This window comes from Sarcophilus harrisii, chromosome 4, assembly GCF_902635505.1.
Source record: "Sarcophilus harrisii chromosome 4, mSarHar1.11, whole genome shotgun sequence".
NCBI classification, from domain to species: Eukaryota; Metazoa; Chordata; class Mammalia; order Dasyuromorphia; family Dasyuridae; genus Sarcophilus; species Sarcophilus harrisii.
Window position 1 is genome coordinate 296,864,296 of NC_045429.1, and position 14,190 is coordinate 296,878,485.

Below are 14,190 nucleotides of genomic sequence, written 5' to 3' on the forward strand. Positions count from 1 at the left end.
TATTTTAAGACCATATTTTTATATAATTCATATTTTAAAATTTAATATAAATAACCTTTTTTTTTTAAGAGTCTGGGAGTAATTTTTAAGATACAGAATACTTAAGCTTCTCCATTTAGATAAAAAAGATTTCAATATATTGTTTTTGAATGACTGCTTTCCAACACAAACTAGCTAAAAAAAAAAAGTGGAAATATGCACAATAATTAAATTATCAATTTTGATTTGGCTACAAATTATTCTGAGAAAAATTGCTTTAAAAATACATTGTATATTTCAAAAATTCTGATCTATACCAATCTCTGATCATATATACATATATATATACACACACACACATACATATGTGTGTATATGATCATATTTGTGAATATAAAAGTGGATCTTAACTGGTGAGCTAAATTATGATTTAATATTTAACAATCTGAATGTCATATACCTGTATTTTATTATTCCAGTTGTGTAAACTATTTTAAGAGAAAATGTTTGTACTTGATAAAAGAATGAAAAATGGAAGCTCTATTAATGTAAAATTACCATGGTTGGTTAGTTGAAATAATAGTGAACGCATTCCCAATATCAAGATGGATATGAAAAAAGGAGCATAACTATAAAATGTATAGCTTACTTTGTGCCTTTTCACAGAAGTTTATCTGAAAGCCTAAAGTAAAAGAGATAAGTTCCAGTTCATTGACTGCAATTCAAAGAAACAAAATTAAAGTAACATGACGTTTAGTTTTCAATTTTCAATAAAATTGTTTTGAAAAAGAGTTCACATTACCATACTGTGTCTGAAATATAATACAAACAGAAATTCCAAAAACATAACTTCAGATTTCTTGCATTATCTACACATCAGTAAATGGGAATTCATCATACTTTTAATTTCAAATTCACTTAAAAAATTAGTGATTGAGAATTAATTAAAAGGAAATTTTCTTGAGAACATTTTCTCAACATATTTTCCCTCAAAGCCATCCCTCCTCCAAATTTCTCTCTTTTTCCCAATCATCCAGGCATGAAATCTTACAGCTATCTTTGATTGTTCTCTCTCCCTCAACCCCAATATTTAACTACTTCCTAACTTGTTGATTTTTCCACCAGAGCACCTTCACATTATATATAACCTTCTCTCCATTCAAACATCCGCCATCCCAGTTCAGATCCTCAATATCTGTTTTCTGGATTACTGTAGTAGCCTACTTGTTCTACTTAATTCCATATGTAGACCACTGTCTACAAATTAATATTCTTTTTTTGTTTGTTTTCCTGAGGTACTTGGGGTTAAAGGGTTAAGGGTCACACAGCTAGGAAGTATTAAGTGTCCAGATAAGAACTCAGGCCCTCCTGACTTCAGGGCTGGTGCTCTATCCACTGCACTACCTAGTTGCCCATGCCCTTAACTGTTCCCTGAAAGGTATGTGCCACCTCCTTTATAAATAACTATATACATATTGCACCCTCCATTCCTAAAACTTCACTCTCTCCTTAATGTCACCTTTTAAAACATTTCAAGATTTGTTTAGTTTAATCACCCAATTGAACCAGCACCCTTTTAATGTGCAATTCTCTCCAGCAACAAAGAGCTGCTAAGTATTTCTTTATATGTGAATTTTTTTCCTTTCTTTGTCACTTTGGCCTAAAAGTGGTTTTGCTAGATGAAAGTTTAGCAACATTGGGGGTCTAATTAAAACCTACTTTCTAGAATTGCTGGACCAATCTTCAACTCAAAAGTGAACTAGTATGTCTGTCTACTCAAAGCCCCTCTAAGAAGTGTAATTTTTCTTTAAGTCATTTTTACATACTGAAGAATGAGGTGGAACTTCAGAGTAATTTTAAATGCATTTCACAAATTATTAGTGATCTGAAAATTTTCACATGGTTATTGATTGCTTTTCATTTTTTTATTTGAGAACTTCCTGTTCATATCCTTTGATCTTCTGGGGCATGGAAAATACACGAATGGAATATAATATACCATATGTATAAAGAAATGAAAGAAGCAATTTTGGAGAGAGAAACCTAGGAAGACTTATGACCTTTGCTGCTGAATGAAGTGAGCTGAACCAAAAGAAGAAATCTTTACAATGAACAACATTATTTTAAAAAAAAAAAAAAAAGTTTGAAAGATTTAAGAATCTGCTGAATGCAATAATCTACCACCAGTCCAGAAGAAGCATACTGCCTTGTCTCTTGACAGGATGATAGATAGATAAAAGGTACAAAATTAGACAATACATTTTTGGACATAGATATGGCACTGGATTGTTTTCTTTGACAATGCTACTTTATTACAAAGACTGTATTTTTTTCTTTATCAGGAAAGACTTGGAATGAGAAGGTGGCAATAAGGTTCCAGAACAACAACAAAAAAAGGAAACAAAGATAAAACAGACATTTATTCATTTTTTAATGCATAAAAAAGAATAAAGCAAGTCATTTGTAATATGTAAAAAAAGTAAAAGTAAAAAAGTAAAGTAAGTAAAAGTAAAAAAAGATCAAGGTTGAAAGTAATGCTTCATGTGTCTTATTTTTCAATAAACAAGCTAACAAAGAAAAATCACTTGGACTTAAAAACTGATTAGTGTCACGACCATCTATGTTTCTAAAATACTTATGATAAAGCATGCCACCTGTATCCTGACATAGAGAAGACAAATTCAAGATATCCTAAAAGACACACATTTTGGATATGGCCAATGTGGAAATCTGTTTTGCTTGACTATGTATTTTTTCTTTCTACAGTGGGAGAAAATAACTTTAAGCCTTAGTTCAGATATTATTTCCTACAAAACAGTTTTCTTGATCACCCAGTTGTTAGAGGTTCTCTCTCCCTCCTGACATATTCTGACCCACTTATTCCATCTCTATATGTGTGTCTCTCTAGAACAAAAGCATTTTTTTCCTATGAATATCCTAACAGATATATCTAATCACAGGGATTTTTCCCCATGTCCATCTTATCTGAAATTGCCCCATTTTCCTGCTTTACCCAATTCCCCTGTATTTTCTTACTCTTCCTTCTCAATATAATCCCTTGCCTTACTCTGTGGGGCTGCCTCTCTCACCTGAGGAGATCTCTTGATTTGAAGATTGTTCGAACCTGAATTTTTTCAAAGATGATACTGCAACATATATCTGCTACTCTAACAAACTTATTTTTTATCTTAATACATGTTATATGCCCCTAGGAAAATGTAAGCTCTGAGTAACTGTTAGTTTGTGTTGCCTTTTTTTTTTTTACTCCTAAATTTGGAATATTATGATACTTAATTTTGTGGCTCATTTCTGTGTGCTTTGAAATTCAGTCCTAAAAGAACAAAGGATAGTTTCCTCTCAGATTTGTGGAGAAGGAAAGAATTTGTGACCAAAGAAGAAATACATTATTGAATACAAAATGGATAACTGTGATTATATTAAGTTAAAAAGTTTTTGTACAAACAAAACTAATGCAGGCAAAATTAGAAGGGGAGCAAACTGGGGGAAAAAAATTTTATATTCAAGAGTTCTAATAAGAGCCACATTTCTAAAATATATGGAGAATTGACTCAAATTTATAAGAATTCAAGCCATTCTCCAATTGATAAATGGTCAAAGGGTATGAACAGGCACTTTTCATATGAATAAATTAAAATTATTTCTAGTCATATGCAAAGGTGCTCTAAATCATTATTGATCAGAGAATGCAAATTAAGACAACTCTGGGGTACCACTTCACATCTCTTATATTGGCTAAGATAACAGGAAAAAATAATAATAAATGTTGGAGGGGATGTAGGAAAACTGGGACACTAATACATTGCTGGTGGAGTTGTGAACTGATCCAACCATTCCGGAGAGCAATTTGGCACTATGTCTAAAGGGCTATCAAAATGTGCATACCCTTTGATTCAGTAGTGTTTCTGCTGGGGCTTATATCCCAAAAAGATCTTTTTGTAGTAGCAAGAAACTGGAAACTTAGTGGATGCCCATCAGTTGGAGAATGGCTGAATAAGTTATGGAATATGAATGTTATGGAATATTGTTGTTCTGTAAGAAACAATCAGCAGGATGATTTCAAAGAGGCCTGAAGACACTTGAACTGATGCCAAGTGAAATGAGAAGAACCAGGAAATCATTGTACATGGCAATAACAAGATTATATGATGATCAATTCTGATGGATGTGACTCTTTTCAACAATGAGATGATTCAGGCCAGTTCCAATGATCTTGTGATGAAAAGTCATCCACACCCAGAGAGAGGACTACAGGAACTGAGTGTGGATCACAACATAGCATTTTCACGCTTTTTGTTATCCAGAAAAATGGAAAAAATGCAAATATTTGAAGGGCAGATCAAAATGCTACAACTTCAGGATTATTGATGTTTTAGAAGTTTTTTTTTCTTTTTTTTTAAATAACAAGAGCAACATATTTTGGGGGGGGGAAGGGAAAAATCAAAGAAAAATTCTCTAAATGAACAAAACTAAACAAGAATCTACAAATAAAAACAATCTACATGGCTCCAAAAAGAAGGAATCCAAAATTCAGCATTATTTGATACAATAAAACTTAAACACGAGCATTTTTAGGCAGGGATTCTTAACCAGGAATCCAATTTTCTTCTCAAAATGGATTGAAATTTCAATACAATCAGATCCCATCATGATCTTGTGTATTTTGTCTTAAATATTTAAAGTCTAATTCTGAGAAGAGATTCAGAAGCTTTTCCAAATTTCCAAAAGAGGTACTTAATATAAAAAACAAGAACCTCTACTTTAAAGGAAAAAAATACTCCATACACTTAGAAAAGACAGGAAAAAAAAAAAAAAAAAAGGTTTATTAACAACTTAAATCTGGGCTATTACCAAAAAATGGAATACAATATAAAAAATTAAAAATCATAGAATTATAAACCCAGCAAAAAGAAATTAACATGTAAGAGGTAGTTCAACACTGAATAGTTTGCAGAGATATACACAATTCAAAAAAAAAAAAAGAAGAAAAATCAGAAAAAAATTCAGTAAAACTGACTAATATATTGAAAAAACTTTGGCATCATATGCAGTTATTCCGTATCATCCCCACTCCTCTCTGTCAACTTTTGTAAAACAGTGAATTCTGAAGCAATGAAGTATGTCTCATCACTAGCCTTATATATTTGATTTGCCAGTTCAAAATGTTCATAAATCAGAATTACTGTTCATACATTTAAATCAGGTCACACCTATAATTTGAAATCTGTAATAATTAAGGGATCATATAACTCAGATTTAAAAGAGACCTGGTACTTCTAGCCTATTCACTCCTATCTTTAAAATGAGGAAAATGAAGTCCACAGAGGAAGTGATTTGTCCAAAATAACTAAGACAGACATTATAATTAGATTTAGAAGCCAAGTTCAGAAAATAACTCTCTTTATAGGGCTGCGTTATGCAAAGTAGAATGCTTAAGAAGATCCAATGGGGTAAGACAAGAAAATCTGAAACCTTTTATTTACAGGGTTTTTTCCCAAAAATCATAAAGAAATTAAAATTTATTCATATGTAGCCTATGATTGACAATAGTGTTTTCACTTGATCTAAAGTCAAATGTTACATGCTTCATGAGGAATGGTTGCTCCACAAGGTGAAGGAATTGACAATGGCATCTTGACTCATTCATTTTCAACAATTACATGTTCCTACTAGTAAGTGGATTTATAAATATTACATAATTAAACTAACCTAAGCAAAATGAACAAATTGCTCAGAATCCTACAAAGGAAACTAGAATCAAAAATACTAATAATTGGAGCACAAGGGAACAACAACAACAAAAAAAACCCCCACTATCTTAGTCCTTTCTAGACTAAGCTCTTCCTCAGGATTCCTCAGTGGTAAAAAAAAAAAAAAAAAAAAAAAAAAAAAAAAAAAAAAAAAAAAAAAAAAAGACTAAAATCAGATCTAAAAAAAAAAAAACTAAACAGATATATATACACATAGAGATATACAAATATATACACATACATACACATACAATTATTAAAAGAATACAAATGGAGGGAACCACCAAAAACAAAAAAATAAATGTTTAAGATTTACCAAGAATAAAGTTGGCCACAAAGAAGAGATGTAAGAAGGTGTCTCGCCTTCCCCAACCTATTTGCCAAGATGGGAAAAGTTTATGGGTTTGGAACATATTTTTCAGAAAATTTTTTCAATGTATTAATTAATTTTATTAGCGCTTCCCTTTTTTCTTTAAAAAAATTGTTAGAAGGCTTATTATTTGGTCTAGAGAGAGTTGCTGGGAGAACGTTGGTAATGTGAAAACAAAAGATTTCATTAAAATATTTATTAAAAAAGAAAAAAAAATGAACACTGTAAAATTACTGGACCATGAGAAGATATCTCCCCCATATTCACTGACGAGAGGAATGGGAATGATATGGAATAACTGCATATAATGCCAGAGTTTTTTCAATGCATTAGTTTTACTGAATATTTCTCCTGGGGTTTTTTCTTCCTGTCTTTTTTCTTAAACTCTTTTTTATAATAGATAACATTCTGGGGGGAGGGGGAATGAAAAATAAAGATACAGGGTAAAAGCTAAGTGACACAAAAACAAAAGACCAATATAAATTTATTTTTTTTTAAATGAATAAAAATGACTTGGTAAGCATTAGTAGGCAAGATGTTTTTCCTCCACTTTGTTTAGTATCTTTTTCAGCAATAGCTATTAAAAGCAATTATAAAAATAAACTGAATTATCACAAAGTGTTAAACTAAGATTTTAAGAAATAATAAAGCATATTCAATCATATTGCTCTCACTGAAAATACTATCAATAATTTAAGTGAAAAGGAAAAAGTTTTAAACTACTAATAAATAAAAAGTATTTTTACATTCCATTTATTCTCAATCTTTTCATGGTTGAAGAAAATGGTTTCCATGATTTATATGTAAAAATATATAGAAGCATATAATTTATAAATAAGCATACACATATTGGGAAAAGTATACTCAAAAAAGTTATGCAATCAGAGTTTGGCAAGACATAAGGAATCAGGGAACAGGGTGAGGGACTAGCACAAAATAGGAGCAATCTGATAGCCCATGTATCTGACTCACTGGTAGCCCTTAATTAGCATAACAGTAACAAATCTACCACTGAAACAATCCAGTCATCAGAAACGATAATAAATTTTCACCAAAGCTATATGTGGGCTCAAGATAGGCCTAACAACTTCACATTCCTAGGAATTCTTATGAATTCAACAATCTGATTTAAAGCTTCACGAAAAAAAATCTGCCCTGAGCAGATGTGGTCTTTATTCCAAACTCTAGCCAAAGGGCCAAATACAAACAAAAAGGTTCCTCATACCCCTTAGAAAGACTTAAGTCTCAGAAGACTGTTAATTCCAACATAAAAAGAAAAGGAGCCAAAGACAATTACCTCAAAGTCTGCAGGAATTCCCTCACCCAGCACCAATCCTTTCAGGAACTACAACCTGGAATCACAGTACAACAGGGTCACTCTCCAAAGGGAACTCATACAAACCCTGAAACCAATCACAGAGGGATAATCAGCATCAGGGTAAAGGGACACTAGGAGCCAAACATATCAAGAACTACCATCTATGGCAATTCTCAGCCTCTATAGGAAAACTAAAATAACTCCTGCTAATTTCCCTTGTCAACCTCACTATAAAATTTCCAACAAAGGATAATGATACAGATGTGGTCCCTTTAAGAATGGACTTATTCCTTTCTTTTTGATTCCCAAATCCTGGTCCCTTTGAATGCCTGTACCAGCCCCGATCCGGATCTGTGCCAACTGGCAGAAGATTTCATACAGATTTTAGAAAGATATTTTCTACCAACCATTTTTATTATGCTAATTTAGCAAAATACCACTTTAAAAAAAGTAATCAAATCTAGCTAACATCCTGATAACCACTTAGAAAAACCCATACATGTTGGGGTTCCTAAGCCACACAAAACATAAGAAAACTCAGCATGGACCCTAAAGGATCAAGTAGCCAAAGGACTACTAGTAGTACACTTGAAGTTAGGAAATCCCCACTTCAAACAATTTACTAGCTTTGTGATCCTGGGCAAGTCACTTAATCTCTCTCAACTTCAGTTTCCCTATCTGTAAAATGGAAATAACAGCAGTACCTCACACAGTAGGTTAGGGATCATAAGATATTATGACATTCTCAGATATGAAGATATTTCAAATGATACACACACACAAACACACACAATTTAAAATTATTTAATATTAATTTATTTCTTAAAACACACAATGATGAGGAAATTAATCCCAAAGTCACTCTTCTATAACAATTTCATTTACCATTCACTAATCTTCTCATTTGAAACTCTTTGAAAAATCATCTGCATTAGGTATCTCAACTTCCCTCTGTTCTCTATAATATTTTTCTCTACTGTGGCTAGGGAGAGAATTCTTACCTAAACAGGGAATAGAGATGAATTTGATTACAAAAAGAGAAAAGTTTCCTCTACACGAACAAAATAAATATAGTTAGAATCAGAAGGAAAATAATATTTTATAAAAAGTATTTCAATGAAATGATTCTGATAACATTGTAATAACCCAGATATATAAAGAATTGAAACATATATTAGAACAAGAGCCATTCTCCAGTGGATGAATAGCCTCAAAGGAGATGCAAAAGCAAGTCTCATTAAGAAATGGAAGTTATCAACAACTGTGGGGGGAAAAAACCACTAAGTCACTAATTAGAGAAATGCATATAAAAACACACCTTACATTACATTACATTCTTACCTTACAGTGGACTTGAAATTAGGAAAATTTAAGTTCAAACCCCATTTCAAAAAATTTACTAGCTTGCCTTACATTAAATGATCTAGCTCTTTTGGAAAATAGAAATTGTTTGGAAGGGTTGAAAGAGGGCAAGAATTAAGTGAAGTTGTCAAGTGATTCTATATCTAAAAAAAAAAAAAACAAAAAAAAAAACCTACCTTTTTGGGGGCATGTACCCCAAAGGAGGTCAGGGTCAAAAGGAAAGGACCTTTATGCACAACAGCATTTACAACAGTATTTTTTGTAGCCAAAAAAAAAAAAAAAAAAAAAAAAAACCGGAAACAAAATAGATACTTATTAATTGGCAAGTAGCTGAGAAAACTTATCAAAAATGTGATAGAATTTTTCTACACCACAAGAAAATGAGGACTATGACAGATCCAGAGAAATATGAAAAAACTTGTACAAGCTGTAAAGTGATCAGAAGAACCAAGAAAACAATTTACAGCTTGATCACAATAATTCCAGGGTTAACAATTCTAAAAGCCTTAAACTAAAATAGCAACTAATCATTATTTCCAAAGACTGGTGTGAAAACTTATCTTTCACCAATTGGTAGAAAAGTGACTGACTAGAGAAATACAGAACCAGATACGCATTTTTTACAATGTGGTCAAGATTTTTACTTGCTTGATTATATATTAATCAGGATAAAGTGGGAAATTAAAATTGTTTTGAGTTGAATTTTCTTAAAGACTATATCTATCATTATAAGGAAAAGAGAGGAAGCACCTACTTGGGGAGAAGAAGTTGATAGACACTAAAAAATGAGAAAATTAAACATTTTAAAAAGTTGCACTGAAAAAGAAACAATAAAGCAACTATTACTAACCAGTTTAAATTTATAAATATATTTTTAAAACATGACACATTATAGGATTCCAATTTCTTGAATGTTCCTTTTCCTTGTTCTTCATGTCTCGGTATGTTTGCAATTCATGCCATGACAAGGGACCTGTCTTTGGCATAACACCTGCCAGGACCCTTGTCCACTGTGAAGACATTCTCTTCTCAATCTTAACCCTCTTTCTCTCTCTGCCAGGATTTCTCTACTAGGACGGTTATCTCTCTGTCAGGACCTGGATACTGAAGAAATCTCCTAGCAAAAGCTGATTTCTCAGTGTCAATAAACTTTTTTGCCAAATTTCCTGTGTTTGTCAATTCTTTCACATTGGATCTGCACTGACCAAAGAGGGGTTCCCACAACTCTCTGCATTGCCACTAACCTCAACATAATGGCTGATAAATGTTAAATTCAGAATAAAAAAAATTTATAAAAAATAAACCTTTTACAATATAGCTTTTGTTAGTTTTCAACTAACACTATTCTTAAAAATCACCACTCATTCCTTAATTATCAAATCATTATCATTATCAATCGACTTTTCTGACACTAGAAATTTTCCATTTTTTGTTTTTGTTAATCTCCTATTCCTCTTGCTACCAATTTGATGTTCCTCTACAATATCTTTTGCTGTCTCACTATCTATATCATAAATCTATTTTCTTCTTTCTATACTCTACTTTCTTTTTTGGTTTTGTTTTTTTTTTTTTATACTCTGCTTTCTAATTTGGTGACCTCATGACCTTCCATAGATTCAAAAAAAAATTTTATTATAGCTTTTTATTGACAGAACATATACATGGGTAATTTTTACAACATTGCCCCTTGTACTCACTTCTATTCCAACTTTTCCTTTCCCTTCCTCCACCCCCTTCCCTAGATAGCAGGCAGTCTCATACATGTTAAAGTACATCTTGGATACAATATATGTGTGCAGATCCATACAATTCTCTTGTTGCACAAGAAAAATCGGATTCAGAAGGTGAAAATAACCTGGGAAGAAAAACAAAAATGCAAATAGTCCACATTCATTTCCCAGTGTTCCTTCTCTGGGTGTAGCTGATTCTGTCCATCACTGATCAATTGGAACTGAATTGGATCTTCTCTTTGAAGATATCTACTTCCATCTAAAGACATACATATTGTTGAAGTTTATAATGATCTCCTGGTTCTGCTCATTTCACTCAGTATCAGTTCATGTAAGTCTCGCCAATCCTCTCTGTATTCATCCTGCTGGTCATTTCTTACAAAACAATAATATTCCATAACAATCATATATCACAATTTCATGGGTTCAATTTTTATCTCATGCCTCACCAAACCTCAACTCTGAATTAGCCCTGCCTTCTTCCAATTTACAGAGTACTGCTAGAGCAATTCCAGCAAATCTATAGAACTCATAAATGTGAACTAATATTAACCATATTCTCAATGTTATGCAGCAATCCTTCTGCTCCACCTTGATTGATTTGCATGTAGAATCGGGTAGAATCTCAGTAGAAAACTATTTTTTGTTGTTGTTCTGACGTCTCCAATTAAATGTGGAAAACAACCAGTTACTCAAAAGGCACTTGCTTTGTACCAGGCACTGTGCTAAATGCTAGGGACACAAGAAAGGCAGAAGACAAGTACCTGTTCTAAAGAGTTCTCAGTCTAATGAAAGATAAGAAGAAAATAATTAGATACAAAACAAGATCTACTCAAAAGTAAATTGGAAATGATCAAAAAAAAAAAAAGATACAACTATAAAATCAAAGGCTTAAGATTATTTTTCTATAAAATAATCAGCAGGATTGTAGAGGACTGAAACTCAAGTTGTTGCACTGAGGTCATTCAAGTACTTAGGGCTAATTACCGATTGGACAATACTCTACAGGCATGTGCTTGGGGAATGGCCCTTCCCACTATCCTATGCTGGCTCAATTATTGGTGTATACAGAGAATTGTAGGAGGGACTAGGGGGTGGAGTAAGGTAGCCAGGGTCACTCTCTAGGTGGGAGACAAAGAAGGTTGTGGAGATTCTGCTTCCATCCAATTCAATCCTACCCCTAAAGACCAAGAAAAAAGATTAAGGACTTTTGCTTATCCTTACTCCGGCTGATTCTAAGGTACCCAGGGTGCTTAATGCAGTCATCACACAGGATGTTTAGAAAGGTCTGGAGAAATTTACATGAACTGATGCTGAGTAGAACAAAAGAACATTGTACACAGCAACAATGCAGCTACAAGATTATGTTATGATCAATTTTGATGGACATGACTTTTCAACAATTAGATGATTCAGGCCAATTCCAATACACTTATAATGAAGAGAGCCATCTGCATACAAAAAGATGACTGACTGAACTGAATGTGGATCACAACAAAGATTTTTCACCTTTTTTGTTGTTTACTTGCTTTTTGGGTTTTTTCCTCCTTTTTCCCATTTTTGATCTGATTTTTCTTATACAGCATGATAAATGTGAAAATATGTATAGAAGAATTGTACATGTTTAGAGGATGGGGGAAAGAAGGAAGAAAAAGATGTTGCAAAAGTGAGTGTTGAAAACTATCTTTGTATGTATTTTGAAAATGAAAAGCTATTATTAAATAATAATAATAAAAACATCAGGCTAAGCTTCTTCCTTAGCTAGAACCTAAAGGAAACCAAAATATCAAGGAGGCAGAGATAAGGAGGGAGAGAATTCCAGGTATGGAGACAACCAATTAAAATGTTAAGAGTTGGGAAGAGGGAATATTTTGTAAGAGAACAGGGAGATCAGTGCTGCTGGATCTTAAAAATGTTGAGGGGGGTAAGAAGAGTAAAGTTGGAAAGGCTGGTAAGAGTCACATTGTAAAAGACTTTAAAAGTCAAACAGAAGATTTGATATTCGATCCCATGAATACTAGGGAACCACTGAAGCTTATCAAATATGGGGAGAAGGTAATTTGAACAGACCTGTGATTTAAAATTTATCTGACAAGTGAATATGCATTGAACTGGGGAAAGATTTGAGCAAGGAATCATCTGGAAAGTTATTGTAAAAATTCAGGCATGAGATGATAACTTCTATAAAAATATTAGGATTAGAGAAAGTAGATAGAATTTGGTAACATATTAGATGAGAGGAAAAGAGACGAGTCAAGGATGACACCGAGATTATAAACCTGAGTAACTAGGAGGAGGGTGGTATCCTCAACAGTAATATCAGAGTTCAGCAGAATGGTGGATTAGACATTTTGGAAAGCAATCTGGAACTATTCCCAAAGGACTATAAAACCATACATACTTTGATCCAGCTGTGGCTCTATCAGAACTGGATCCCAAAGAGAACAAAAAAGAGGAAAAAGAATCCACATGTGCAAAAATGTTTTTAGCAGCTCTTTTTGTAGTAGCAAGGAATTTAGTAGGTGCCCATCAATTGGGGAATGGCTGAATAAGTTATGGTACATGAATGTAATGGAGTATTATTGTTCTGTAAGAAATGATGAGCAGGCTGATTTCAGAAGTCTGGAAAGATTTACATGAATTGATGTGATGCCAAGTGAAATGAGCAGAACCAAAAGAACACTGTACAAGGTAAAAATGGCTTTTTAGTAATGCAGTGATTCAAGATAATTTCAATAGACTTGGGATGGAAAAGGCCTCCAGAGAGTGAACTATGGAGACTGAATGTAGATGGAAGAATAATATTTTCACCTTTTGTTTGTTTACTTTTTCTTTCTTGTAGTTTTTCCCCCTTTTAGTCTGATTTTTCTTGTGCAACATGACAAATATAGAAATATGTTTAAAAGGATTCTACATGTTTAACCTTTATAAGATTGCTTTCTATTGGGAAGAAGGGAAATAAAGGAGTGAGGGAGAAAAATTTGGAGCACAAAATGTTACAAAAATGAACACTGGAAACTTATGTGTTTTGGGGGAAAAAAAATTAGGTTGGAGAAGATAATGAGTTTAGTTTTAGGAAAGTTTAAGCTGTTTCAAGATATCTAAACTTTAATAATATCTATTTAGAGATAGGACAGTAGTTCAGAAGATAGGGGAGGGCTGGATAAACAGATTTGAGAGTCATTAGCATAGAGATAATAATTGAATGCATGTGATCCAGTGAGATCATTAAGCAAAACAGTTATTCCCTCCACAGAGTAGAGGGTAAGGTTCAGCACCAAGTAATCTGGAATATTCACGTAAAATTTCCTGGTGCTTCCTTCATACCAAAGTCTGAATCGTTTCTTTTTCTTTTACGGGATGTATACAATACCTTATTAGACAATGTGGATTGATATTATAGAATACATTTTATGCATTTCTGAGTTTCTAAACTTTTTCTATCTCATTTGTACCTTCCATAAAACTTCCAAAAAAATTTCATCATAAAATCGATCTATAGTTTGAAAGGGTTATTTCAAAAAATTTAATTGATGTTTTTAAGAGCTTTTCAGATTATTTTACGTGAATGATGCCAATTATTTAAAGGGCCTCTGACTATAATAGTTTTTGCCTTTGTCCTTTTGAAAATGTTTTTGTTATGGACAAAATGTAATTTGGGAT

The 14,190-nt window shown here is 32.7% G+C and overlaps 1 protein-coding gene across 6 annotated transcripts in view; it reads right to left on the reverse strand.

Moving 5' to 3' along the window:
• The window catches only part of MAP2K4 (mitogen-activated protein kinase kinase 4), a 174,847-nt gene that overhangs the window by 146,604 nt on the left and 14,053 nt on the right, over positions 1-14,190 (reverse strand). Inside the window, exon 2 of one of the 6 annotated variants that reach the window (XM_031965531.1) lies at positions 629-661. The exons of 4 other annotated variants lie outside the window; for them this stretch is intronic. In XM_031965531.1, the coding sequence (XP_031821391.1) occupies positions 629-661 (33 nt within the window). Of the gene's footprint in view, positions 1-628; positions 662-14,190 lie in introns of those variants that run through there. One more of the 6 variants, XM_031965530.1, reaches the window with a different exon arrangement.